At 39.9% G+C, this 25,571-nt stretch overlaps 1 protein-coding gene across 1 annotated transcript in view; it reads left to right on the top strand.

Moving 5' to 3' along the window:
* The window catches only part of GABRR3 (gamma-aminobutyric acid type A receptor subunit rho3), a 36,739-nt gene extending 15,404 nt beyond the window's left edge, over positions 1–21,335 (top strand). Inside the window, exons 3-9 of the mRNA XM_075172523.1 lie at positions 8,301–8,368; positions 9,901–10,124; positions 13,033–13,115; positions 13,959–14,099; positions 17,192–17,344; positions 19,720–19,916; positions 20,924–21,335. Of these exons, the coding sequence (XP_075028624.1) occupies positions 8,301–8,368; positions 9,901–10,124; positions 13,033–13,115; positions 13,959–14,099; positions 17,192–17,344; positions 19,720–19,916; positions 20,924–21,226 (1,169 nt within the window). The 3' untranslated portion in view covers positions 21,227–21,335. The remainder of the gene's footprint in view (positions 1–8,300; positions 8,369–9,900; positions 10,125–13,032; positions 13,116–13,958; positions 14,100–17,191; positions 17,345–19,719; positions 19,917–20,923) is intronic.
* Positions 21,336–25,571: the final 4,236 nt, after the last annotated feature.

Below are 25,571 nucleotides of genomic sequence, written 5' to 3'. Positions count from 1 at the left end.
TCATTGCACAGGCCTCTCAGTAATCACATTGCCATGGGTATGATTTCAGCTGTACTCCTGTCTTTCAGAAATAGTTTTCAGCAGAAGAGCGCATCAGCTTTGCTTCTCTTCTATCATCCACATGCCATAGTGGCATGGGAGGCACTTTTTTCAGTCACATCCAATAGTTCACAGACTTCCAAATTTTCAGAACTCTCTTAATACGTAGAATACTTATGTGTGAATCTCTCTAAGACTAAAACATAGATCCATTAACATTTTTACAGCACGCAGTGAAAAAAGTCTCAGCAAAATGGATGTTGATCCTAAATTTATACTCCATTATTCCTATATTACCACTGATTTCAGTGATGTTACAGTAGTAAAGAATGGTTTGTTTTTCACAACAGGCAGGTTAGTAAGGCAGCAGCAGAGTTAGTACACGTGTGACCTCATCAGAGGACAAAACTCACCAACTGAAACATGAATCTGAATAACATACCCAGAATTATTGTATGACAGCAGGGACAGAGTATGGGTTTCTCTGAAGAACACTGATGATTAAGTGTGCAGCAGAAGGAAACTTAACTAGAGGAGAAGATGAAATTAGAGATACCATTGCTACAGTCATTGCCACAGCAGTCACAACATAGCCCTGAACTGCATGAAGACTTACAACACTGTGGCTTTATGTATTTAAAGCAGGTGAAATTTTGGGTTTGTTTTTATCAAATCTAATGAAGCATTTCCGTACTGTGATTCATGAAAGGCTTGTATCTGTCACATGCCACAGTGCATGATTTATTCAGCTCAGCACAATGCATCAATTCACAATACTGATGGGAGAAAAAAGAACCGGGTCAAATCAGCTGTGCGAAAACCAAATATTTTAAAATTATTCTTTACCTTTAGAAGAGGGACAATTTTTTGCCCTCTCCTATACCCCACTGTGATTTTCTAGGCATGTAAGGGAGTTGGAATGACAGATTTTGTTAATCTAGCTCCACTGTGCCCCTTTCCCTAAGAAGGTCAATCATCCTTTGCACCATTTGGGAGAAAAAGCAGCTGCAAAATTCATGCTATTTTGAACCCGCTGGAGATCCCTCCTAAATCTAAATCTGGCTTGTTTGATTTCATTTAGCCCCACACATGCAAAGTAAATGAGGAAACTACAGGATCTAGAGTTTTTAGTATTTATAATAAAGTAACAAGGGAAAAACAGAGACAACACATGCTGAATTTGATTTGTAAACTGAGCAAACATGCACAGGAAAAAACCTGGGGAAAATGAATGTAGAACTGTTGGATACTGATGCTACTGGCTGCAGTGTCACTGGAAATAATTGTGACTTTGCTCACATGACTGTTTGCTTTCTCATGAAACTATATCATTGCTCTGTGGAGGTAAGAGATCCTTTTTTTGACCAAATGGACACAACTCTGCTCTTATTTATGTGTGTGTATTTTGGCATTATTCTGTTGATTGAGATGCCATTCCAGCTGCACAATCAGGATTTGACTCTCTGACTGTTGATTTTAAAATTTAGTCCTGACATTGTCCATTTATTAACAGATTAGGGCTCAAAGTCTGAGAAGGATGCTGTGTCAAGATGAAGCAAAACCAGGAAGCTGCTAGCAAGCTGTTTCTACATTTTTGCTGTAGAAATGCTACTTTTTTTGCAGTTCATTACACAGTGAGGTTGAGTGAAACAAACCAATAATGCAGTGCATCCAAAGTTCTTTAAAAAACTAAACTTATATTGTTACATTGCACTTACTCCCGGCTGTTGGGTAGTTGTTTGGGGGGTGGGGGTTGGGTTTTTTCCCCCTTTCCTGGTTTTTTTTTTTTTTGTTGGTTTTTTTTGGGTTATTTTTTGAGTTTTTTGTTGCCTTCTATGTAATGTCATGGTCCTCTTTTGTTTGGAAGTCTCCAATAGATGGATCCCGGCTGATGCAGACAGATGTGGACCAACATAGTGATTTGAGTAATTCCACTAGACATTGGACTAGGAGCACGGATGTTTCCTTTGCTCAAACAGCTTTACCAACTGCATCAGTGAACATTGTAGGAATTATGTTTAGTCCTTGCTGCTTCCAGAAGCAATGATAAAGGCCAGCAGATGGGTATGTTAGGGGTCCTGCAACGGTATAATAGTTCTTGCCAGTTTGGTAAGGCTGGCTGTCTGCATAGGTCCTACCAAAGGAAACAAAAGACTGTCAGTAGACTCAGAGTCAGATCTTTTCATGACTTATATATCTTTGTTCTACTATGGCCTAAAGTACTTAAACAGATTTTTCAGTAGCCCACTAAACTGATAATCTGTGAGAAGACAGATTAAGTTTGGACTGGAGAAAAAGTAAGAAATTAAATTATGTTGCCAGCACTTCTTGGAATGATCATCCCCATGTTTTAAACTCAGTGAGAAAGGGTGAGCACAGGCCAATATCGGACAATGAACAGAGACTTCTAGCAGGTCAGATCTGAGGGCCACAGTGCAGGCTGCCTTAGCAGCCAAAACTGTGTACGTTGAGAGACGTGTTAGAGTGAATCCTTAGAAATCCTTTAAAGTTACTTTCTTTTCTACTATACATCTATTTATCTATAACCTATTTATTATTTTCTGAACTATCGTATTTCAAAATACTGGCGGAAGACATTGGTGTGAGCTCTTGGTTTCCTAAGTTCTGTCTCCACTTACTAAAAATTAACGTTGCCATTAAAAAAAATCTTAGACTGGCATATAGAGGAGGTAATTCTTTTATTCTTCTGTGGGTTGGTTTTCCTGACAGTAAAACCCTTCCTCTCTGAATGCACTCTCTGAACTATTTTTCAATCTAAAGATTAAGGAACCACGTGATCATTGTCACTGTGTACATGGAAATTCTCACTGTGTGTATATATGTTGAAGTATGACAACTTTATTTTTCTTTTACATTGTCTTAAGGACCTGTCATCTCCTATGCTAAGAGTGTGTTAGTTAAAGAACTTTTAAAATTGGTTATCTCTGCTTTGTCAACCAATATAGAGGATAATAAAATTAGCAAGTACTAGAAATGATGGAAAAGAGTTTCGTAGCGTTTAGCTGGTCAAGAGGTAACAGTCTTTCTAGACAGTTTGCATCCCATCTGCAATTAAGCACAATCTTAATTCCAAATTTTCAGAGGATCAGAGATCCCACTAGCTCAGTCCCCCTTATGCTTCCTCCCTCCTCAAGCTAAATTAGTAACATTTAAATTCATCTGAAGGTAAAAGGGGGGAAAAAGGAAAGAAAATAGGGCCCAATGAATGTTCAAAAAATGCTGCAATTGTAACAGCTCTTTGCCACCAAGTTGTCTTTTCTGCACCACAGCCCTCCCTGAAAGGTGAGAAATATCTTCTCACTGTGGTGGAGAAGACTCACTCTGATGAAAGTGGAATGACTTTTTCTCATGTGTTACTGGAAGGAATAGCTGGGGTCCGGAAGAGGAGGGAAATATTTTGGTAATTTGCAGGATCTCTAATAGGCTCCTTCTCCTGGATTTTTTTCTCTTACATTGCTAATTCTTCTATTGCAAGAGTTGGCTACTGCTAATACCAGTCTACCTCCATTTCTCACATAAATAAGAAAGAAACAAAACAGTAACAAGAAGAAAATACCATTGCCATTTATTCTCCTGTTTCATTCATTGCCAGAGGAGAGTAAATACATCCACATAGCTTCACTTCCCTGGGGCTTGTTTACATTTCTATCTGGTTTTCTTCCTCTACAGGCCCACAAGCCTTTTTTAGAAGAAAGTACTCCTATAGACCTTAATCCTTCCCTGGTCTCTGTCTCCTACTGGGAGCTTTCTGTTGACCTAGCTTTTTTCCAGCATACACTGTTACAAAGCCAACTGGGATACAGTGGCTGGTTTTTCTAATTTCAACATTTATCTTATGGAATTTCAGATGCAATCCGCTGCATGTTGAAAGGTCTGACTATTACAAAAATACTATAGAATTCCCTAAACTAGTCATTATTACTGTAGAAATTGACCCTAAAATGCTAAAAGGATATCCTTTTTATGTAATATCCCTTCTAAAAAGGGTATTATAGAATTTGCCTGCCGTACTATCTATTAAAAAAATTCCATGCAAACATCCTTTTGCTATGTTTAAACCTTTAAAATAAAAGACTGGAAATGGCTTGTGTGAAGACACACCCACCTGAAAACAATTCTATTTCTTCTGCTGAGGAGTAATTATCTTGAAAATCTGTGGAGCCTCCATTGTGAAAATCACTAATCCCTCTAAAATAATGATTTGTAGCAACGCTCCAGAAGCAACTGAAGCTGCTCAATTTAATAACAAAATCCTCTCTGCCACCCCCAGTTTTGTCATACTGGGAAATAAAAAACACAGCTTTGCTATGGTTACTTTTTTCAAAGTGAATTTGATGTTGTTGCCTGATGGTCAGCCAGAGATTGAAATTCTCAATATACTAGGGAGAAAGCTGTGGTGCAGACATAGGGGTAGACAAATCACTTCACTATTCTGTCTGGTTTAGGATCCTTTCCAATGCTTATTGAAATGCTATTTTTTAAAAACATCCAATCATGGTAAAACAAATCCAAGTGATGAAGAAATTACTGTTCTCAGCAACCTGTTCCCAATAGTTAATTACTACTATTTCTAGTGGAGTTGGTTTTTAATCACAGAAGGAAATGTTCCCAGAGAACTACAAAGCTCAGAAGGCCTAGAGAGAGTAAGGCCGATATGTATCTTACGGGGGTGGTGGTGTTAGTGACAAAAATATAAGAATGCTTCAGATTAGAAAAGTGAACAGCACACTGAAGTGACTGGGGCTGCATATATGTGCAACGTTTAGTGTCTTTATCATCTACTTACATTTGTTGCCAAAGTAGCGTCAGAATAGGAAGAAAATATTCGCAGCTGCTATGATATGTCAATAATAGGTCAGGGCTGGGGTCAGGGGATGTAATAATTGTCTGTGGTGAATGCTAGACTGAACAGTATTTTCTCATTAAGCAGCATGAGTATGATCTTTGGCCTTTCACCAGGTAGAAACAGGAATCTCTTTTTAAGGAGTCTGTTTCACAGACCTAATCAGAAACAAATTTCATTGTACCTGTTCTCTTTTTATTTAATTCACTTTAGAACCATCCACTATGTTTCTCCTGGCCATAGCTTTTGATCTCTTTTATGCTATTCAGTGTCCCGTCTGACTGGGTTTTATAACGGTTCCCAACTTAGTGCAAGCTGTCCGTTCAAAGAATCAAGGGCCTCTGTGTATATTTATGTATAACTGGCACTTCAGTTTGTGTGCATGTAACCAGCGTAATCATAAGCTGCCACTAATTTTTAGTTCTGTGATCAGTTCCCTTATATCTGCCCAGATGAGGTGAATTATTGAATGAAATTGTGCCCGCAATGGAGTAGTGCTTATTGGGGTAGGAAATTGTCTGTAATTTTTGCAAATCCCAAGAAAGTATTAGGATGGCCATCATCACACTTTGAGCAGCTGTCACTAAGAAAAACCTTTTCCTCAGTACACATGATATATGTGTACTTAGAAAGCCAGTCGTTCTATTCCGTAATATGATTTGTGGGTAGCTTCTTGCCTGTTTGAAGAATGTTGATGGTTGACATTTAACTTTTTTTGCTTTAAACTTGTCCTTGACCCAGAAACTGGTAGCGCTGCTGTTTTATGTAGAGAGCTGCTCCCCTCTCCTCCTCTTCCTTCCCCATAATTCTACATACATAGGACTAAACCCTCTGTTTTTAACATGCTAGTCATGCAAATCATTCCACAAAGTTTTAGTAATACCAGTTAAGATCAAATATATGCTCAGATATGAGCACTTCCAGTATATCCTACCATGCACCTCTGCCATAGTCCAGGGTAACAGTTTGGACCCACCTACAATACAGAGAAATTGAAGCTTGGTGGTGGGTAAGGTTAGATAATACACAGTCCATCTGCCTATTTGCAGTCACTCTAAGCAACCTTGGTAACCAACAGGCATTTCCAAGGCACAAGCCACCTCACCCCAATTAGAAATCTAGAATGTGCCTGTTACACTGCATGGACTTTAAAGGGAGCCAAGGGCGATGAGGCTAGATTTCTATCTTCACTGCTGTTGGCATAGTTGTCAGCTTTAGTACTGATCATGTTCCTAGGCTGTAGCATTGTCCTTCTACAGCTAGCCCGCTCCCTGAGCCACCCTTGTGCACGCCTTGTGCACAGCTAGCTCAGGTGCCAGCTCTGCAATGTAGGCTTGTCCTGTTTCATCATGCAAATGAGGAGCTTGATAGACACCACCTCACCTTTCTGCGGTGTTTGCATTTAAATGATGTGTGAATGCCACTTGTGAATGATGTTCATATCATGTATAAATTCCACATTGACTTCAACTTAGGCAAAACCTGTCTTTAGTTTACAAGATAGTTTAGATTTCAGTGGAATACTGACAGGATGACTCCACTCAGATTACAAGCAGGCATTTTTGTACCAGCACTTGGTACAAGTCGGTATTTAGCATAAAGTGAACTACCTCTGTGGTGTGGTCAAAACAAAGACAAGAAGTGGTCAAAACTGGTTTAGGAGAGGCATAAAAATTTTTATTCGTTTGTGTGAAGAAGCGTGGCTGGATATATACATTGATACTCTTGTACGTCAACCTCAAGGGCAGATGTCTCCTCTATTCTCCAAAAGAAGCAGCATCTTCCCAAGTGCTGTCTAGTGTTTTACTAATAAGCTAATTGACTGAACTTTGCTGTCTGGAGTCCTGAATTTTGTTTTGAGCTTTGGCCAACAGACTGAGCGATGCATTCCTCTCAGAGGGAGATGTGATTTCTGAGCCAGACAGTACAGCTCTTGTGAGTGCTGAAACATGCTCCTGTGTGCCCTGCTAACTCTGAACACATTTTACCTTGCTTTCACATGCACAATGCATCTTCATCTGTTCTGTGCAGGGTCAGACCCTCCTTTAAAAAATGTAAGTCAAATCAAGAGATTACAGAGCCAGATTTTAAAATACCTCAAAAATAGTTCAAGATCTCTGCTGGTAAGAACTGGAGGCAGCTGTGTAATCCTCGAGGGCTGCTATTTTAAGGATAATTCCAAAAAGAGACACAGTATTGTGGCTGGTTATCAGGAGAGTGATATTTCTGGACTATGCTGGATTGACACTGATAAAAGGAAAAGACAAGAAAAAGACAAGTTAAAAAAGCTGTTGCTATCTCCTACTGTTCAGACTTCCTTATACTCATGTTTTGTACCGGGTTGTTTTAAATTTGTACTTTAAAAACATTTTGACTGACTATTTTTAACAAATTTAATTGGAATCCCATGTACAATAATTGCTATCGATTTTCATGCCAAATGCATAATGTTCTTGGGGGGGAGTGTATACACATATATGCACATATCTCTCCCTCCTCTGTAAGGCAGTGATTAGTCAATTGCTTTAATGGAATGACTTGCTTGCTGAAAATTATACAAGTACATAACCCGTATAGAACTAGATCCCTCATTCTAGATATTGTACACTGAAAAGACTGGAAATAATTTTATATTTTGCTGTAATTTTTAATTGATTTTTAGTCTTTTACTTTATTGTAAAAATGCAAATATGGTTTTGTAACTTGTTCATTCAGATCCCATTGTGTTATATACTCACAGCCTTTTTCAGTGGCATGAAATAGTGGGGTAGTATATAGAATAACGTCATCTAGTGCAGTTTGGTATGTATTGTACTTGATAATAAATTATGTACTAAGTAATACACAACACTCCATCACAGAACATGATTAGTACGTGTACATCTTTTCCCTTATGAGGTAGTGAGCAAGCAATCCTTTCTCACAAATATCTATGCTAAACTTTAAATAGTTAAGTAACTAAAGATAATTAGGAAGTGTGATAGATACTTTGTTTATAAGTGTGGGAATAAGCATTGGAACTGGTAAGTAAGCTTTGCAATCTTTGATGCGTTTGATATATTTACTCAGCTTTTCCCTATGACAGTTCTAAATAGCACTCCAAGCAGTTCATTAGCTTTGGCGCCTCAAAGAAGCTGTCACTGCTGTCCAGACTGCAATGGCAATAACAACTAGTCTGGCTGCAAAAAGATCGCTGAAGATTTTGTACTTACCTTTACAACTGTTTAGCATCGAGTTTTACTTTGTTGCCATGGACTTCCTCATTCAGTGTACTAAGGTGGACAGATCATAGTAAATACTGGGATGGAGTGCTCTCTGTATGTTGCTAATACACAGCCTTCCCTTTAAAAATATGGATTTACGCTCCTCATCACTCTTTCATTCTGTTACATTGAAGGGTCGCCAATACCTGTGGGCATTGATGTGCAGGTAGAAAGCATTGACAGCATATCTGAAGTTGACATGGTAAGTTGGTTAGTAGAACTGGAATACAGAATTTCAGCCAAAATTCAGGGTCTCAGAAACATCCAGCCGGATGATATAGAATAATACAGTTAAAGAAAGCAAACCCTTAAAGAGCACAACCTTGCCTTGAAGCATGCAAGTCATTCTCATTTAAACTAGTAAGTGTTATATAAAAGCACATGTTGAATTTCTGCCTGGGCAAGAGGAACAGATCAGAGTGGATAGTGCTCTGATTCGAAAATGCCAACCATTCAGTAAGCCCCATGGGCTTCCGCATGAGCTCTTAGTGCTCTGCACATTAGATGATGAGGCTTCATGTCCTTTGCTTCCTTTGCTTATGCAGATCTGAATATTCCCATCATTTCTGGCCTGGGTGAAGCTGTGTTCATAACAAATGGGAATAGAAAAATCAGTTCCAGGAATGGTCCTAGGAAGGAGACCCCCTGACGGCAATCAAGGACCTGTAGCACTGGAATGCAGGCTGTTCATTCCTCAGCCGAAATTGTCACTAACAATGCCACCCAGACACTAGTGCCAAGTTGCTCCGTCCTAGAATAGCAGGGCACGTTAACTTTGCAAAGAGATCTCATTTACAGTATCTTTTCGCAGTGAGTGTAGCTCTAGTCGTAGGTGTTGAGTTTGCAATGGGATCTGTCAGTATGAACCCCTGCATTCCTTTGCAAACCTACCCAAATCATAAAATCATATTACAGGGGAAGACCTAAGTATCTTCCCAGTGTTCTTATCAGAAGTAATTGTTCTACTGAGATAAATGATGTCTGCCTAATAATGCAAACATTATATAGGTGAGCACAGAGCAGCCAGGCTGTGCAGAAGCTCAGACTGGATTTGCAGCATCCTCTCCATCTCTTTTCACATGTATATTTGCAGTCATGTTATTTCTCTAAATAGGATGATAAAACATATGTAACAATCTTTCACATTTAAAAAAATTGTAATTCTTGTAAAATTTAATTGTTTATTCTTATGAAATTCACCATATTGTTTCTTTATGATGCATTTAATTCATAAACGTACTAATCTAAAAACCCTGTGCAATATTTGTACAAAATGTACAAATTAATGGATTTTACAAATTGATCTAATGCTCATGAAGAACTCAAATTAATCCCTTTGTAAAGGAAGCACAGTCCATTCTGGGAAAAGCTTGTGAAGATTTCCAAAGGAAACATCTTTCCATTTGCCTTTGGTTGGTTTTAAAGTTTCTTTTTCACTTCACTGATCGCCCAATCCAGCAGACCACTGAAATCTGTAGAAGTTTTATCTAAGTATAAGTGAAGTATGAACCTCAGACTCAGACAGCAGTGACAAGGCAAACAGCCAGTGTCTCAGAGGTAGTTCCAATCTATATTTAAACTCACTGAGTGGCATTTGATTCCTCTCATTGAGGATCCTCCAGATGATGTCCAGAGAAGAAATTGATCCTTTGCATGAGTTGATTACTTTGTACTATTTTCTATTGTATGTGAATAAAACAAGCATTGTCTTCTTTTATTTTTGATTAAACAAAGGACTTCACAATGACTTTGTATCTCAGACATTACTGGAAGGATGAAAGACTTTCATTTCGTAGTAACAAAAACAAAAGTATGACTTTTGATGGAAGACTGATAAAAAAGATCTGGGTACCTGATGTATTTTTTGTACACTCCAAAAGATCTTTCATCCACGATACAACTGTGGAAAACGTCATGCTCCGAGTATACCCTGATGGCAATGTACTCTTCAGTTTACGGTAAGAACAAGACCCTTTTATAGAAAATACAAGACTGTAATTGTGGACCAATAGTCTGTACAGTGAGAAATTACTGGAAATACTTGCAGTTAAGATTCTGATATTGGACTGGCATTAATCCCCTGGCATCAGATAATGGGAACTGGTGACCAGTGTATCAGTGGGAAAATAAATTTAGGATTGATAACATACAGGTAACATTTTTCTGTCATTCACATATTGTTCCCTGTCACAGGATAATGGCAGATTTTTCATCTCTTGTAAATAGCACTGAAGTTTACCAAGTGTTAATTCATTGCCGGTGATTTTAGCAATATTGCAGTAGTTTTGCTGTTGAGTACAGTAAAGCCCAAAATTATTAGCAAAGAACAAATGTGGGTTTTTTTCCCCTTGAGTCTTTAAAACTGTCTCAGCTATCTTCACCCTGGGATACCTGTAAACATGCCATTGATATTAATCAGGGGTCCAGTTAGACACGGAGTGCATCAGCATTGGTGCTGATACCAGCAATGTTAGACAGGCATGTTGTATGACTAAAAGGAACTGGAAAGTGAAACAGCAATTCCAGGACTGGAACAGCAAGGTCATTAAATGTGTCTCCCTTCTATCTACATGTTACTGCTTTTCTTTAGGAAGTAGATTTGGATGATGTGGCAGAAAGAGTTTTAATGGAGGAATTTCCCCTCTAGGGTAAAAGCCCTGAGGCCTATGCGTTGCAGAAATCACAGTTCTCCAGTTTGTAACTAATTAGGCCTGTGCACAGAGGTGATATTTCATCTAATCTGTGATAATTCATCTAATCTAATCTAAATTTGAAGATTTATGCAAGCATTTGAGATTTTGGCTGTGTAATAATTGTTCCAACAAGTAATGAATTTATCTACCCTCTCATGAAGACATGCAGAAACACTCACAAAAACAGCTGTATGCCACTTTAAAATAGCGTATGTCCAAGAATCACACTGACCAGTAAGAAACAATGAGGTGAAGTACGCATTTTATTGCTATATTCACTTCCATGCTTCATGAGAGAGAGGGAGGGATCAGAGGAACTACACTACTAAACTGAGGCTTACAGCAGTGGCTTTCAATGTGAGGGGTATGACATACATTCAGCTGGGGGAAGGAAGAGTGGCAGAGGCACAAGACGGGCAAACACATTCTGTCAGCTTGCTAGAGGGGTAAAGTGTCATCAAGATTAACAGTAAGAAATTGTGCACAAATAGTTACAAACCAAAGGGAGCATCTGATGCGAAGGACAGAAATGGAGAGAAAGGAAAAAACGAGATAGGGACAGACACAGGGTGAATCAATTTGCTGTGTTTGCTCATTGCTTGGAATCCCCTCCGTGATGGGAGCCCTTGCCCTGTGTCCTCCATCACATTTGCAAGCTGGTGCTCTACTTTTCTTCCTTGCCCTCGTCCTCTCTGCTCCCACAGTTATCTTTCCCTAACCCTGCATTACCAGATGGTGTGTACTGGGTGACTCCTCCTTGCTCTGACAGGTGAGCTTGCACTCAGCCTCACCTTCCTGTGCCAGTGAATAGCAAAGCCCCAAAGTTCCTGCCAAACCTGTGGATTTCTTCCTAGATGTAAGCAGGAAGGGCAGGTGACCTGTCCTCTTCCTTTCCTTCTTTATCAGTTCTTATCAAACTGAGAGGTAGGGAAAGGGGTGACCTAAAGGCTGGTGAACCAAGGTTTTAAAATGATTAAGGTGAAACAGTGTGTTTCTAGCCTGAGTGGTGTTAATGTGTATGTTCCTAAAGAATCAGATGCTCATTAAAACACCCTTTTTGTACTGCCAGTTTTACATGCAGTGGGTAGATTATTTTCCAAATACTTATGTGCAAGAAATCTGCATATTCCACAGTATTTCTTCAGTGTCTAGCATCCAGGATTTTATTGAAGCAAAGCAGAACAAAAATCCAGATTTGTTGCTAAAATAGTCTTTCTTTTTTTTCAATCAACATTTTCTTGTTGTTCCCCTGGTTCTTTGGTCAATAGCTAAAAGACAGAAACAACATCCATAGTTGGAAGTCTTATGCGTGGTTTTAAAGATGTACCGCTCTTACAATCTTACACTTGTAAAAATTCAGCTACAGTGTGATTACCCATCACAAGTTTTCAAAGATCACTTATATACCCAGTATATCCCTTATCACTTAAATCCCTGTAGGATTCAGTTTGGGGAAAACCGAAAAATCAAACTAAAACATCAAATGACATGCAAGCTGTGACAAGAAAGGGAAATTTGGCATTATTTACCATATTTAAATTGCTGCCTCTAGCCTCTTTTTTGTTTATTAGTTAAAACGTCAAGGCACATTTATTTTCTAAATGTTTGTGAAAAAGCAGGTGCAAAATAATGTCTTTGCCTAGATTTCCTTAAGCTTTTTAGAGTATAAGGCATTTCTGTGGTGTTGAAGAGGAGAGTAGGCTTCCAGAAATTGCAGCTTATCTTTTTATGCAATTAAAAATTATAACCATTCTAGCCGGGAAAATAGCAGTTGGAATAATATTTGCTCTAATCTAAAATATTATCTACTTCAGAATATGAGAAATCCAGTCAAGGAATGTGAACTTTCCTTGTTAATCTTCATAAGGGTAACCCTTCAAAGCAAAACGTGTGAAAGGCTAATGAAGGATCAGGGCAGTAAAGGTTTTAAAAATTGAAGGTAATGTACTTAATAAGAAAGACTATTTATGTTTAAAAAATATGGTTCTCTCACTGATTTAGTTTTATCTCACTATGTTGAAGCAATTTTAGAGGCGTCTAAAAAAAGTAGAAAAACCTGATCATTAGGATTCTAAACAGCCGATTGGTTGGGGATCTCATGAAGATGTCTGCACTACCCTAAGAAAGTATGAAATTTTTCATTTAATTTCTGATTTTCTGTTCCTCTCTGCAGAATAACAGTTTCTGCTATGTGTTTCATGGATTTCAGTAGGTTTCCTCTGGACACTCAGAACTGTTCTTTAGAACTGGAAAGCTGTAAGTTTAATTCATACCTGTTCTTCACATGTGCATTCTTACCAGCACTCCATCTTGTTCATAATGTCTTTTTCACTTATTTTGATGTGTGACCTGCACCCTTCAACCCATATATATTAAACTATGGCCAGTTTGGGATCTTTCCAGAACTCAGTGAGCTTTGGGAAGATAGAAAAACCGTGATGCACCCTGCTCTGTTTTGACTGGGTCAAAGGCCAAGACCTAAATCTAAAAATGTTTCCTCTGTCAAAAATCATGTTTTTTTTTCTGAGAAAAAAGTGCAAGTTAAAAGTAAAATAAGATGTCAATATTTGACGTAATGGAAAAATGAAAGTGAGTGCTTGAGTTACTGAAAAATGTCTGCTTTCTCACCCCTGACTCGGTTGTCTCTAGTAAGCTGTAGAGCTGGACAACAAAAGGTAATTCTGTTTTGCAGAGGCTTTTGATATCTCAAAATTTATTCTTATTTGGATTATGAGTAAAACTGGCATGCTGGTTTGTCGTTTAGTCTTGGAAAAGAGAACAGATCCCCAGTGCTCAGGCTCAGTGCTCTGTGTGGCAGCTCAAGAGCTCCGATTCTACGTGCTTTGTGACCCTGAGCACGCCCATGTCCTCCAGCTGTCAGGTAAGCTGCTGGCAGGGCACAGGACTGGGCTCCACTTGGAACAAGATGGAATATGGTCTTTGCAATCTTCTCCATGTCAACTGACTGGCAAATTGATGTGAAAAAAATGCTTTTTGGGGGCTTTCCCAAATTGTTTTGAGTGGTCTCCTATCCCTAAGAAAAGAAAACAGAAACATTATTTCAGCAGAAGAGGTGATTTAGTTTTTACTTTCTTGTAGATGCATACAATGAAGATGATCTGATGTTATACTGGAAACACGGAAACAAGTCCCTGAGCACAGATGAGCACATCTCCCTCTCCCAGTTTTTCATTGAAGAATTCAGTGCTTCCAGTGGACTAGCTTTTTACAGCAGTACTGGTATAGTAAGCCCCTGTCATTAAAAGAGAGAAGCACAGGACACAATCATGCAGAATGTCTTTCACATTTAAATTTGTTGCTAATAAATGACTGTTACTGCTGAGAGATCTCAGTTAAAATGAGGTCTGTCAATCACACTGGTCTGTCGGCCTAGATCCTCGGTTCTCTTTACATTACCAATGTAACACTTTCTTGATATTAGAAGAAGAGGCCATAATAATACTTGTAACTTAACATCTGACAAAAAGAACCTGAAAAAAATGCACAACCACCAAATGTATGCTGTTGTAAGCTCTTGCAAAATTGTGGTGCTTCTCTGAAAGCCACTGGAGTATTGGGTTTACAGGAATCTTTGGGTCCTGGTTATATAGAAAAGCTTGAAAATGCAAACCCTAAAAGGTCAAGTACTAGAAAGCAAACAAGAGGAACCCCAGTGTGTTTTATTGTCTAAAATCTCCTCATCTTTGGAGCTGTAGAAAATCAGTAAAAGTCTATTCACTATAAGATTTCTGAATGAGAGCATTTATAACCTATTGAGGTATAATTCATGGTTTGTTTAATGTTCTATGTTTATACATAAAGTTGCAGAAAAAAATCCCTTTATGTCAGTGCTACATTGTTTAAATACAGATATCTGCCCCAGACAAGTTTTTATTTCTCCCTATAGATCTTGATTTATACTTTCTGGCAAACTGCACAAGGCTTTAGGAGTTAGTCTTTAGGAGTTAGGCTTTAGGAGTTAGTCTTGATTTCATGCAAGGTGGGTTTTATTTTCTTTGTATTTGCACATGCAATTATAAATTTTGAAATACTTCTCTATGTAAGTAGTCTAACCATACGTTTTTAACCAGCTAAAACAGCACGCTTGGTACTGTACTTTCCAGTCTGAGTCAATTCATTTCCGTGTGGATATGCCCTTTATATCAAGGCAGATTAATAAAATAGAACTTATTCCATGTAATATGATGAAGTGCATAACACTGAACTCACCATACTGAGCATGACGTCATATGGTATGGAATACCCTGTTGGCCAGTTTGGGTCAGCTGTCCTGGCTATGCTCCCTCCCAGCTTCTTGTGCACCTCCTTGCTGGCAGAGCATGGGAAGCTGAAAAATCCTTGACTAGAGTAAGCACTACTTAGCAACTAAAACACCAGTGTGTTATCACATTATTCTCATGCTAAATCCAAAACACAGCACTATACCAGCTACTAGGAAGAAAGTTAATTCTATCCCAGCTGAAACTAGGACATCCGTATAGTATGATGAAATGCATACCACTTTGGAAAAAAGCCTTTAAGACATACAGGAAAGCTGCAAATAGATTTATTTACTGTATTTCATTTACAGGATAGGTTCTTTTTGCATTTAAAAAAGAGCCATTCAAGTTTGCGGTGGCTGATATTGAATGCAGAAATTCCAGTTTAAATTATGATGCAGCCTAAGCAGTGAGGAATTCACAGCTCGATCAGGTTCTTCATCCTTATCTTTTGCTTGTGTATGAGCTAAGAACGAAGTTCCAGCTTTCAAGAGCCACTGTCACGTGAGAAGAGGGCGAGTGATACCTTAGTATCATAACTGTGCCTTGCTGAAAGCTACGTCGATTTTGTCCTTGTTGCAAGAAGGAGACTGGGATGTTTTCCACCAAACTGCTATCACTGTGTGTTGAAATTGGGTTCCGGGAACTCAGCTGACTTCTTTCTGCCTTGCTATTCGCATCAAACACTAAACACTTATGCAAGCAAATATGGCCTTGTGCACAACAGTGCAACCTCATACCACCCCTGTATACCCAGGCCTTTGCAGCACCTTCACAGCACCTTTGACTTTGCAAAGCGTAACTGCTTAACACTTACATGCAGATGATTTGGTGATGAGCTTACTCAGCAGGGTAAAGGTGAAAGACTTTTCTTTAAGTTGCAGGGACCACTGGGAAGTACCTGAATAATGTGTGTACCATATCTGTTAATTAGAACACTGGTCTTTGTAGACATACACTGTTCTTTGGCTTTGAGGTTTTGTTTCAGTCAGGAGGATCCACTTTCTCTTGTTCTTTTATTTTGCTTTTTGTGGGAAGAAAATGATTACACGCAGACCCCGTCCTCCGAAGTAAGTAATAGTGGGGAACAATAAGCACAACTCTAATGGGAGCCATCTCCCCCTAAAGAGTCTCAGGCAAAAAATGGACAAAAATCCTGCTCACAAAGCAGCCTTATGCATTTTAGGTTCTGTGAATCTCAGTGAACTACACGTGCATAACATTTAAGCTTTTGGAGTTCCCTGGCCTCCAAAGGAACAACGATTTCAATCCATTTTTGAGACAATAATTTTTAAACCCAAAAACCTTCTCCACAACTGCAAACACATAGAGCATGTTTAATATTAGATAGGGTTACTGTTGAGATATTCTTTTTTATAAAGTGGCTCTTTGTGATGGCGTGACGGCTCCAACACAGGCTTATCGATGGCTCTGTTTCTACTGGACAGGCAGATGCTGCGCAGCCAGCCACTTCTGTCTTCTCACCTCACTATAAACCGCTTTCTCTCCCATCGCGGGAGGCGTAGCACACAGGCTTTGCTGCCCAGGCAGAGCACGCCCCACAACTCACTAGATGGCACCCTTTCCCCTCAAGTCAGCGCTGGGCAGCCAAACCGCTCCGGCCGCAGGAAAAGAAGTGCTGCTTGTTGCTGGGTGTTCGTAGCGTGAGAGAAGGTAGGCTGCTTTTTGCGGGAGGCAGGCTGTTGGCTTCGCTGTCCTAGCTGGGATGGACAATTACATTCTGTCTGTGTTCTCCCGGCAGTTTCACTTGAACTCTATTTACTGTTTTTCAATTTCCTAACCTCAATTACATTATAGTATTTCATTTATGCAGTTGTGATTCTTCACTCACAAGACAGCAGTATTTTGGTGAGGTATAATGGACAGTTTGTAAAGCACTATATAAAACCAAGGTGGTGGCAATATTTCTTAGGCATTTACTGTTACTGATGTGGATACACCATTCCTACTGGAAGAAGGGGGGGGCAGTGAACAGAGCTCACAAATAACACAGCTCTCTTCTCCCCCAACCTGTTTCTCGTTTTTAAATAGGTTGGTACAATCGACTTTTTATAAACTTTGCACTCCGGAGACATATTTTCTTTTTTGTGCTACAATCCTATTTCCCAGCCATGCTGATGGTGATGCTGTCTTGGGTTTCATTCTGGATTGACAGAAGAGCCGTTCCTGCCAGGGTATCACTAGGTAAACCTTTCACGTATATTCTTTTGGGAAGTATAGAATGGATAGGGGAGAGGTTTTGAAGTTACCTTGTCTTCCTATTTACACAGGACATGAGCAAGTATATCAGGTAATTGACTGAAAAACAGTATTATTGGCACTGTTGTCACTACCACAAATTCTTTTATTCAATCTCTACATTTGGAAATGGGATGTTTGTTCAGACTGGGTTTGCTATATTAGAAAACAGCTCACACACCACAGAAGGAAAAAGGGATGATTCCGCAGATTTCCCGATGTAGAATTTTACTTCATTCCTTTTTTGTTTTTCTTCCCTTCAAAGACTACGTTGTTTTTTTCCTCCCCTCTTCCCAGCAAAGTAACAGGTAGTAACAGGTAGTCAGATGCCTCCCCAAATCCATGGTTCATGAGAGATATTTAACAGGCATAGCACAATCTGTCTAAAAGCTTTGCAGCTCTGCTCTCTCTCTGGAAACATTTGATATATTCCTACCAACTTGGAACCAGTTTCCTGACTTGTCCTACGTAGCAAAGCCTTTCTTTGTTAGGCACCTTGAAAATGTTTGCTTTGGTGCCTTAATTGTGCAAGGCATACAGGCTTCTTGTGGAAGCCAAAGAGTGAGTTGGGCATCTTTCTGCTCTCACAGTTTTAGTTCTGAACACCACAGCCCAGGAGAAAAAGACTGATTACAGTGGTTTTTTTAATGACATTATTGTTTTTCTCAGCGATGAATCAGCTGATACCACTTCAAGACTGCCTTTGTTGGGAATTTAATGTTGATGGCCTTGGAATGAGTACACTTTTTCAAAGATTAGCATCTCTGTGAAGATCTAATGGAAATTTGTTAAGATATCTAATGTAACCGTAATGCATCTGAGTCCTGTAACTGTCGGTTTAAGAATTAGTGAAGAAGCTCCTATTCTTTCATCTCACTGATGCTAGTCCCAGAAGCCAACTGTTTGTTGCCATATTTCTTAGACAAGTGAAAATTTGAGAATCTTTGTTTAAGAAACAAGCTTGCATGTACTGAGGGAGTCCTCAATTTTATCTACAGCTCTATCAATCTAGAAAAAATAGGACTCTAGCTACCTCAGATCTCTTTCTATTGGCACAGTCTAAAGCTATTAATACATGAGATATGAATCTATTTGTTAGTCTAAAACCAAATTATGGTACCTCCTACCTACTTTTATTAATGCATCTACCAATTCCTTTTATTTATAAGAAATTTAACTTCACCTTTAAAAATAAAGTTTTAATTCTCAGTAGGTCATTTGTAATGTTGTCAAGATGGTTTTGCTGATCATGTTCTTTAATTTATATATGGATTTCTGCAGAAGGTTATGCATCAGGAGTTCTATGAATAACGCACATTTCATTAGCATAAGCATACATAATTTATAGGCAATGTTAACAACAAAGTTTAAAAAGCTTACCTCCCTAGCCTAGAGTGTACATATTTTAAATAAATTGATTTCCTCTTATATGGTGTATTTCAAACTTCATCCTTCAACCTAAGGAACTTGCAGAGAGGGAGAGGGAAAACTCTTGTATGTTCCAGTGGACTTGAACTAGCATAAAACTGGAGAAAGTCTATACTGAGCCCCAGCTGAAAAGCCATGCTGTCAGCCAGTGCTGTCTCACAGGTGTTATTGAGGTGTCTTCACTTCCAGTCTTACATTCATTTCTTTAAAAGCAAGGCCTGGGTTGGGGGTTGATGGGTTTTTTTTTTCTGAGCTAGAGCAAAACAAAATGAGATTAATACCTGCACATAAGAGGAGAGATTGAAAAGATGAGGGTGAAATTCTGGACACACTGAAGTAAACAAAAAATATTTCTTAGTTTCTATGGATATAGTGTTTTTATGCTAGAGTGTTTTTAGAGAGTCATGGAGTTATGACAGAGACATACAAGCTGATACACGTTTTCAAGAAATACAATTTGAGAAGGAGTTAGGAGGGAAATTGGTGATTCTTTAGTGATTCTCTGGGACAAGAAAGCATGTAGTGGAGACCCTGGCTCTTGGAAGTGAGGGAAGACCACAAACCTGCTTTCACTTCTCTATAGCACTGCCTAAAGCTGTCATAGAAACGTGTTCCTTATGCTGCTGAATCACCAGTGTTGTGTCCCCGCTGTTTGAACCTGGTGTGCAGCAGCTCTAACTGCACGCACTGAGCAGAGAGATGATTTACTGGTTTCAGTATGGTATGTGATAGGTCCTTCATGGTTCACTCCGCGCTTTTCAGAGCCTGTGCAATGAAGTTAAAGACAGTGTCAATCATATGCCCTCACAAAGCTGTGCTGTCCAAGCAATAGTGATGAGCTAAACAGAACCAGCTGGCCAGTATTATGATACCCTCCCCTTTTTCATTGGCAGGTATAACTACAGTGCTGACGATGTCAACCATCATGACAGGAGTAAGTGCCTCAATGCCTCAAGTGTCTTACATAAAGGCTGTGGATGTGTATTTATGGATCAGCTTCCTTTTTGTCTTCCTGTCTGTCATCGAATATGCAGCAGTGAACTATCTCACCACAATTGAAGAGAGAAAGCAACTCAAAAAAAGGGGCAAGGTACAATCCTCTGTGTTTTGTTGCCTTCAGAAAGCATCACAGAAGCCACAGAGTAATCCTGATACACCACTGTGATAACAGTACAATAACCATCTCTGTGACTCCACTCTGTATCTCACTTCTCTTTACTTGGCTGAAGGGAGGAAATGTATCATCCTCTTTGAGATCTTGAGAAGGTCTGTGCTTTCTCTCCCTTTCTTTTCTTGTGGCAGAGGTTAGGGAATATATCTCCTGATTCCCTGCCTCCCCCCAGAGGAAGGTAACCTTCCTTCTGTTCTCAAATACCTATTATACCAAGGTATTTTTCCCCTCTCTGAAATATGCCCCAGAATGCACTCATGTAATACTCCCTCCTGTTTCCTGTGAAGCAGATTCTATTTCTCCTTCTCCTGCTTCGCCATTTTCAATTAGGAAGATGGGTTTAATGATGCCTTTTTGTCCCAAGACCAGATGAATGACAAGGTCATTTTTAGAAAAGTGTGCCTGAAGCAGAAACATTCACAACATTTGCTTTCTGTGAAGTACTCACTTAAAACCTTTGCTTCAAGAATATCCCCCCCCATGTAAACTCATTTGTTGGAATATCACAAGGGGAAAAACACATAAAGGGTGCGTATGTTGCTCATGTGATTTAATACAATCCCATCAAAAAACTACTCATGGAAATGTTTGAAGTCACTTCCTACAACTCCAGCAACGCAGACCTAGAGGAGAGGCAGAGTTTTATTTTTCTATTTCAGAAGCTGGGGCACATACTGCCAGCCAGAAGCTGGCAATAATCAGTCAGACAAGTGTGTTTTATCGCATGTGTCCCCTTCCTCGCTCACGTCCTGCCCAAGGGGGCAGGCCCCACAGATAGCAATCCTGTGAGGTAGCCCTGTTCTCCATGTGCTCTCCACAGAGGGAACAGCACTGAAGAGAAAGCTCTCTTTATTTTCTGTTTTGTTTATTTATAATTTACTAAAATGGCTCCTGCTAGCCGCAGAATAACTGTTCTTTGTTGCCAGGCTTCAGGAATGTATAGTATTGATGCAGTGCAAGCAATGGCTTTTGATGGCTGCTTTCATGACGCGGATGTGCACATGGACCTGCCTGCTTTCTCAGACCGCTGTGAAGAGAATGAGACTCGGGCACATGCAGCCAGCGTCTCCGATGTGGACACAACTCGCATAAAGCGGAAGAGATCTCTGAAGGGAAATGTGGGCAGGATTATTTTACAGAACAATCATGTTATTGACACATATTCCAGAATTATATTTCCCAGTGTGTATATTGTGTTCAACTTGTTTTACTGGGGTTTGTACATATGAACAAAAATCATTATAAGCTAGACATTATTTTGTGTATGAGGGTAGCATCGTGCTTTAAAAATAATGCAACAGCAGTAGAGGAAAAGATTAAAAGTTTCTGAAACTGACTTCTGCGTCATACCAAGGCTGGTTTGGTTAGCAGCAAAACTGTTAATGAAAAACTCTCATGAGTCTGGTTTCTTTTTCAGTTGGACTGTGCAATGCTTCACTGGGGCAATCTAATACACATGCTACTACTGCAGTAGCGTAGAAGCAGTGTGCTCACCAAGGGAGGCCTTTGTCACACACCAAAACAGACAGCAGCTCCCACCTGAAGTATTATCCCATCTCTATCTACACTCTAACCATTCCTCTTTAATCAGCCTTTCTGTTTCTTCTCCACTTGTGGCCCGTTTTAGTAAGCAATCGGCACCAATCGTCTTCAAATAGCTCCTATCCTTACTTCACTTGCTGCGTTTCAATTTTGCTAGGCAACCTGTATGCACCTCAGAAGCCTTTGTCCTCAGATGGTAACTAGGGGCTTAGCAGTAGAGTAGGGACCAGCAGAAAGCAGGAAGCAAAGCTGATGGGGCTTTGTACATTCTGCATCATCCACACCTCAAGGAAAACTGTCACCCTTTCAGCTGTCCCTGACTTTCCACAGGACCACGGGGAAGGGCCTCTATTTTGGAGAAATCTTGATCACTAGTCCCTGGGGCAGCACAGGAACAATGTCCCAGACCCGATGCACTCAGTGTCTTACAGCCACCTCCCAGGTGCATCACTAGCGTCACCTGCACAAGCTGTGCCCCTCATGTGACACCCACACACCTGTGCCTCGTGTAGACCTGCTGTAATCACCTGCTTTCTGCATAACTGTTCCTTTCAGAAACCGTAGGCTTTGAGGCAGAGATTTTAGAAAACTTTGTCAAGAAAACAAACCAACCATGTCTTCAGCAGAATCTGGTTCTTCTGCTTTATGTTGCATACATGAGCTTGGGGTTTTGCTCCCCTCCCTCTCCCTTTGGCTTTTGAGATTGAATGTTACAGTGAGGAGAAGCTACATATGCCCGCTTGCAGCACTGATCCCCAGCACAGTTCCAGATACCACACCGAGACACACGGGAAATAAAAGGAAGCAGCTGGGCCAAAACAGAGCCGTATACAGGAATCCTGACGGTCCCAGATGAATACTGCATGGAAATATCCTTAGGTTCAGGCTAAGGAGGTTGAATTAAGGATGTTCAGGGACACACACAAAAGGTTTTCATAGCTCCAGAAAAGAATCGAGATTCTTTTTGCAACTTTCCCAAATAAGGAGCATTTTCCACGTAAATGTCTTGGGTTGGTCTGTCATTTAATAAAGTGAATTTATATTTACAAAGTCAGTTCAAAATGATAATTTGTGGTGGCAAAAAATCTCACAAGGTAAATGCTCAGTCACTGCTTGGTCAAGATTGGGAAATCAGAATAAATGTAGAAGCCTGAACTGCCCTCTGGTTTATTTGATTTTCTTGCTCCAATATTGTTTGCTCATAGCACGGTGATGTCTTCTACTCTTTCAAAAAGCTGCATTTGTCAGGCTCCCAATTACAGAGCTGGAGAAGCTGGTGACACACTGCACGCCGGGTGACTGAAATCTGATGGAGCGAGTGGGTACTTTGGCAGCCAGTTCGCTGCCAAACAAATGATCAGAGCTAAGACGGCTTTGATACTCTTCCAGGAAATCCTGTCATGGAAAGCAGAACCGTACCAGGAATGACAATGCTGGGAACGTAAAGCCAAAGGACACGCAGGCTTTGGCAACAGCAACAGCACACTAGACCTCAAGCTGAGCAAATGTCTAATATAGATATATAAAAAAACCCCCATGACATCCTCGTTACTGCACTGCCATTACAGAGGCATCCTGCACAGATGTTCCAGATTGCCTGAGAAGATCCCATCTAATTGCTCCAGATGTGTGTGTCCTAAACTTTTACATGAACTAACATAACACCACTGTTTTCACCTAAATTTTTTTATCTATCTGCCTGACAGGGAGAGGCATTTGTCCTGTAGCCAGCAGCGAATCCTCAGCCTCCAACAGAAAAAATACCCATGTGCTTCCTGACCCAAACCAGTCCCCTCTTCTAAATTTCCTACAGGATCTGCAGCAGCAAAAGCCCCGCAGCGCAGCATTACCCAAGCCCCGTGTAGGCTCTCCAGCAAACAGGCCCACACATGGAGGTGTGGAGGAAAAGAGATTCCTGCCTGCGCTCACCTTCTGGGCACATCCCATACGTGTGCCCGAAAGCTGCACAGCTTGCTTTGATGGAAGAAACTGTTAGTTACTTTGCAACTGTGAATGTAACCATTGGCAAAGCGTTCTCCCTACAGAATACTACATAGCAAGTTTTACTACGATAATGAAGAAGACTGCACGTTATGATGATGAAAATTAACAGCCAAGCTTATAATTTCTGTCTTCTCAATGCAGTGACAGGGATGATATCAGGATCAATTATACTTCAAAAACTATTGCTTGTATAAATCGTAAAAAATAACAAACAGTATTTAAATACATTCTTGTTTAGAGGGCATTCGAGGGCTGACTAAAACTCACAAGACCCTCTTCTGAAGCTTGTGTTATCTTCCAGAAGGGGATGGTAATAACTTTTAGTCAATTTGTCTAGACAGACCAGCGTGGAAGTCTTTAAAAGAAGTATTCACAAGTATTTCCCATTCCTGTTATTTGTGCCTGGTTTTGCAGCCAGTCAAATGTATGAGTTTTACATCCACAGCATTTACTAAAAGTTAAAACATCACAGCCATTATGTAAATACATACTTGTTTGAGTATTCATCCTAGTGGTATTCAAGCAGTTATGCCGAGAGTACTTTGTGGATTTTTGGAACAGAAATAAGAGCTTATAATGGTTTCTGTGACCAGCTGAGGTGCAGGATGTGGCGTCCCTATTTTTAGCATCTTCTGCTACACCCATCTGTATTAAGAAAACATCCTGTAATTGTTAATGTAGGTGACGCAAACTTTTAAGTCTGGAGAACTACTTCATTCTTCAAAGCTTTATAATTCTCATGAAAGAAGTAAGGAGAATTTCATGCCAGTGACCTGTTTTTCAGAGAGCTACAAAAATGTATGCCTTTGAATATCCCAGCTATTGGTGAGTGTTTACGCTAAAATATTCACAATTTAATAAATCTTGCAAAGTGTCCTGAATGCTGAGTGACATCGCGATGAACAAAGAATGAGTCAGAATTAGAAAGCAGAGAATGTCTTCTTTTTCTTTGAAAGTCTCAGCCCAATGAAAGAAAAATACTTTATAAAGTTAAATTTTACTCATTTGTACACATTTGTACAATTAGGATAACCTTAGGTTCACCCCTGGCAAGATCTCTCTCCTGGTAACCCAGCCACATGCTGATTAATCTGCATTTCATGATCAAGCGGCCACGATGTCTTGGTCAGCTGGTGATTGAAGTGGTCCAGGTGGTAATGGAACAACAACTGAACGGGATGAGCAGTACTTGCTGCCTTCTCTCCTCCAGCCCCTTTTCCTGTGTATTATATTTTGCCACTTTCTCTATTCAGCACGTAGGAGTTTGCTGGATGCATTCATGAACGCAGAACCCACTGGAATCACATAACATTTGTTCCAAAAGATCCAGTTAGTGCCAGGGAAGCAGGAGTTATCATTGTGTGAACGGCAGCCACACCGCAAGGAGGAACAGGACTGCCAAACCATTTTCTATGAAGGCCGGGATCTGAACTGGTATTTTAGATGTAAAAGGCTCTATTATTTCCCTCCACGAGTTGGTGATAGAACACAGTCCCCTCTCTTATCTGTCATTGAAAGGTCCTTCTAGTAACGAACTTACGCCCCGCGTAACTTTCTACTTACATCAGCCACGCACTGTGAGGCAGCTGAGGTTTCCAAAATTCACCTTTTGCTGGCAGTTCTGCTTTGTATGCTTCAAGCTATCAGTACACAAGAACAAAACTTTAGCAAAACCTACCTAACAATTTTTATGATGGCTTTCAGCCAATGTAAATTAAACCATTAATAGGCATCTTTAATAAAGGTAACTAAAAATATTTCTGTAAGTTTTTATGTGCTCAGTGAGGATTCTACAGATTTCTTTGAGGAGCCTCAGAGCGGCTCTGGGACAAGATTTTGGTCTGGGAAAAAATAAAGGCAGGCACTTTTGTGCGTATGAAGTAAAATTTTATACAAATAACCACAAGGTTTTATGTTGTATCTCCTAATTTATTTCCTATTGATTTCAAAAAAAGGGGTATTTTTCTCTCTCACACATACACGCTAAATAACTTGGGTAGATGAAGAAAAAACATTGCTTGCACGGAT

The sequence above is a fragment of the Calonectris borealis genome, chromosome 1 (assembly GCF_964195595.1).
Source record: "Calonectris borealis chromosome 1, bCalBor7.hap1.2, whole genome shotgun sequence".
Lineage (NCBI taxonomy): Eukaryota > Metazoa > Chordata > Aves > Procellariiformes > Procellariidae > Calonectris > Calonectris borealis.
Note: the sequence above shows the minus strand (reverse complement) of the source record. Positions and strands in the feature narration are given on the sequence as shown.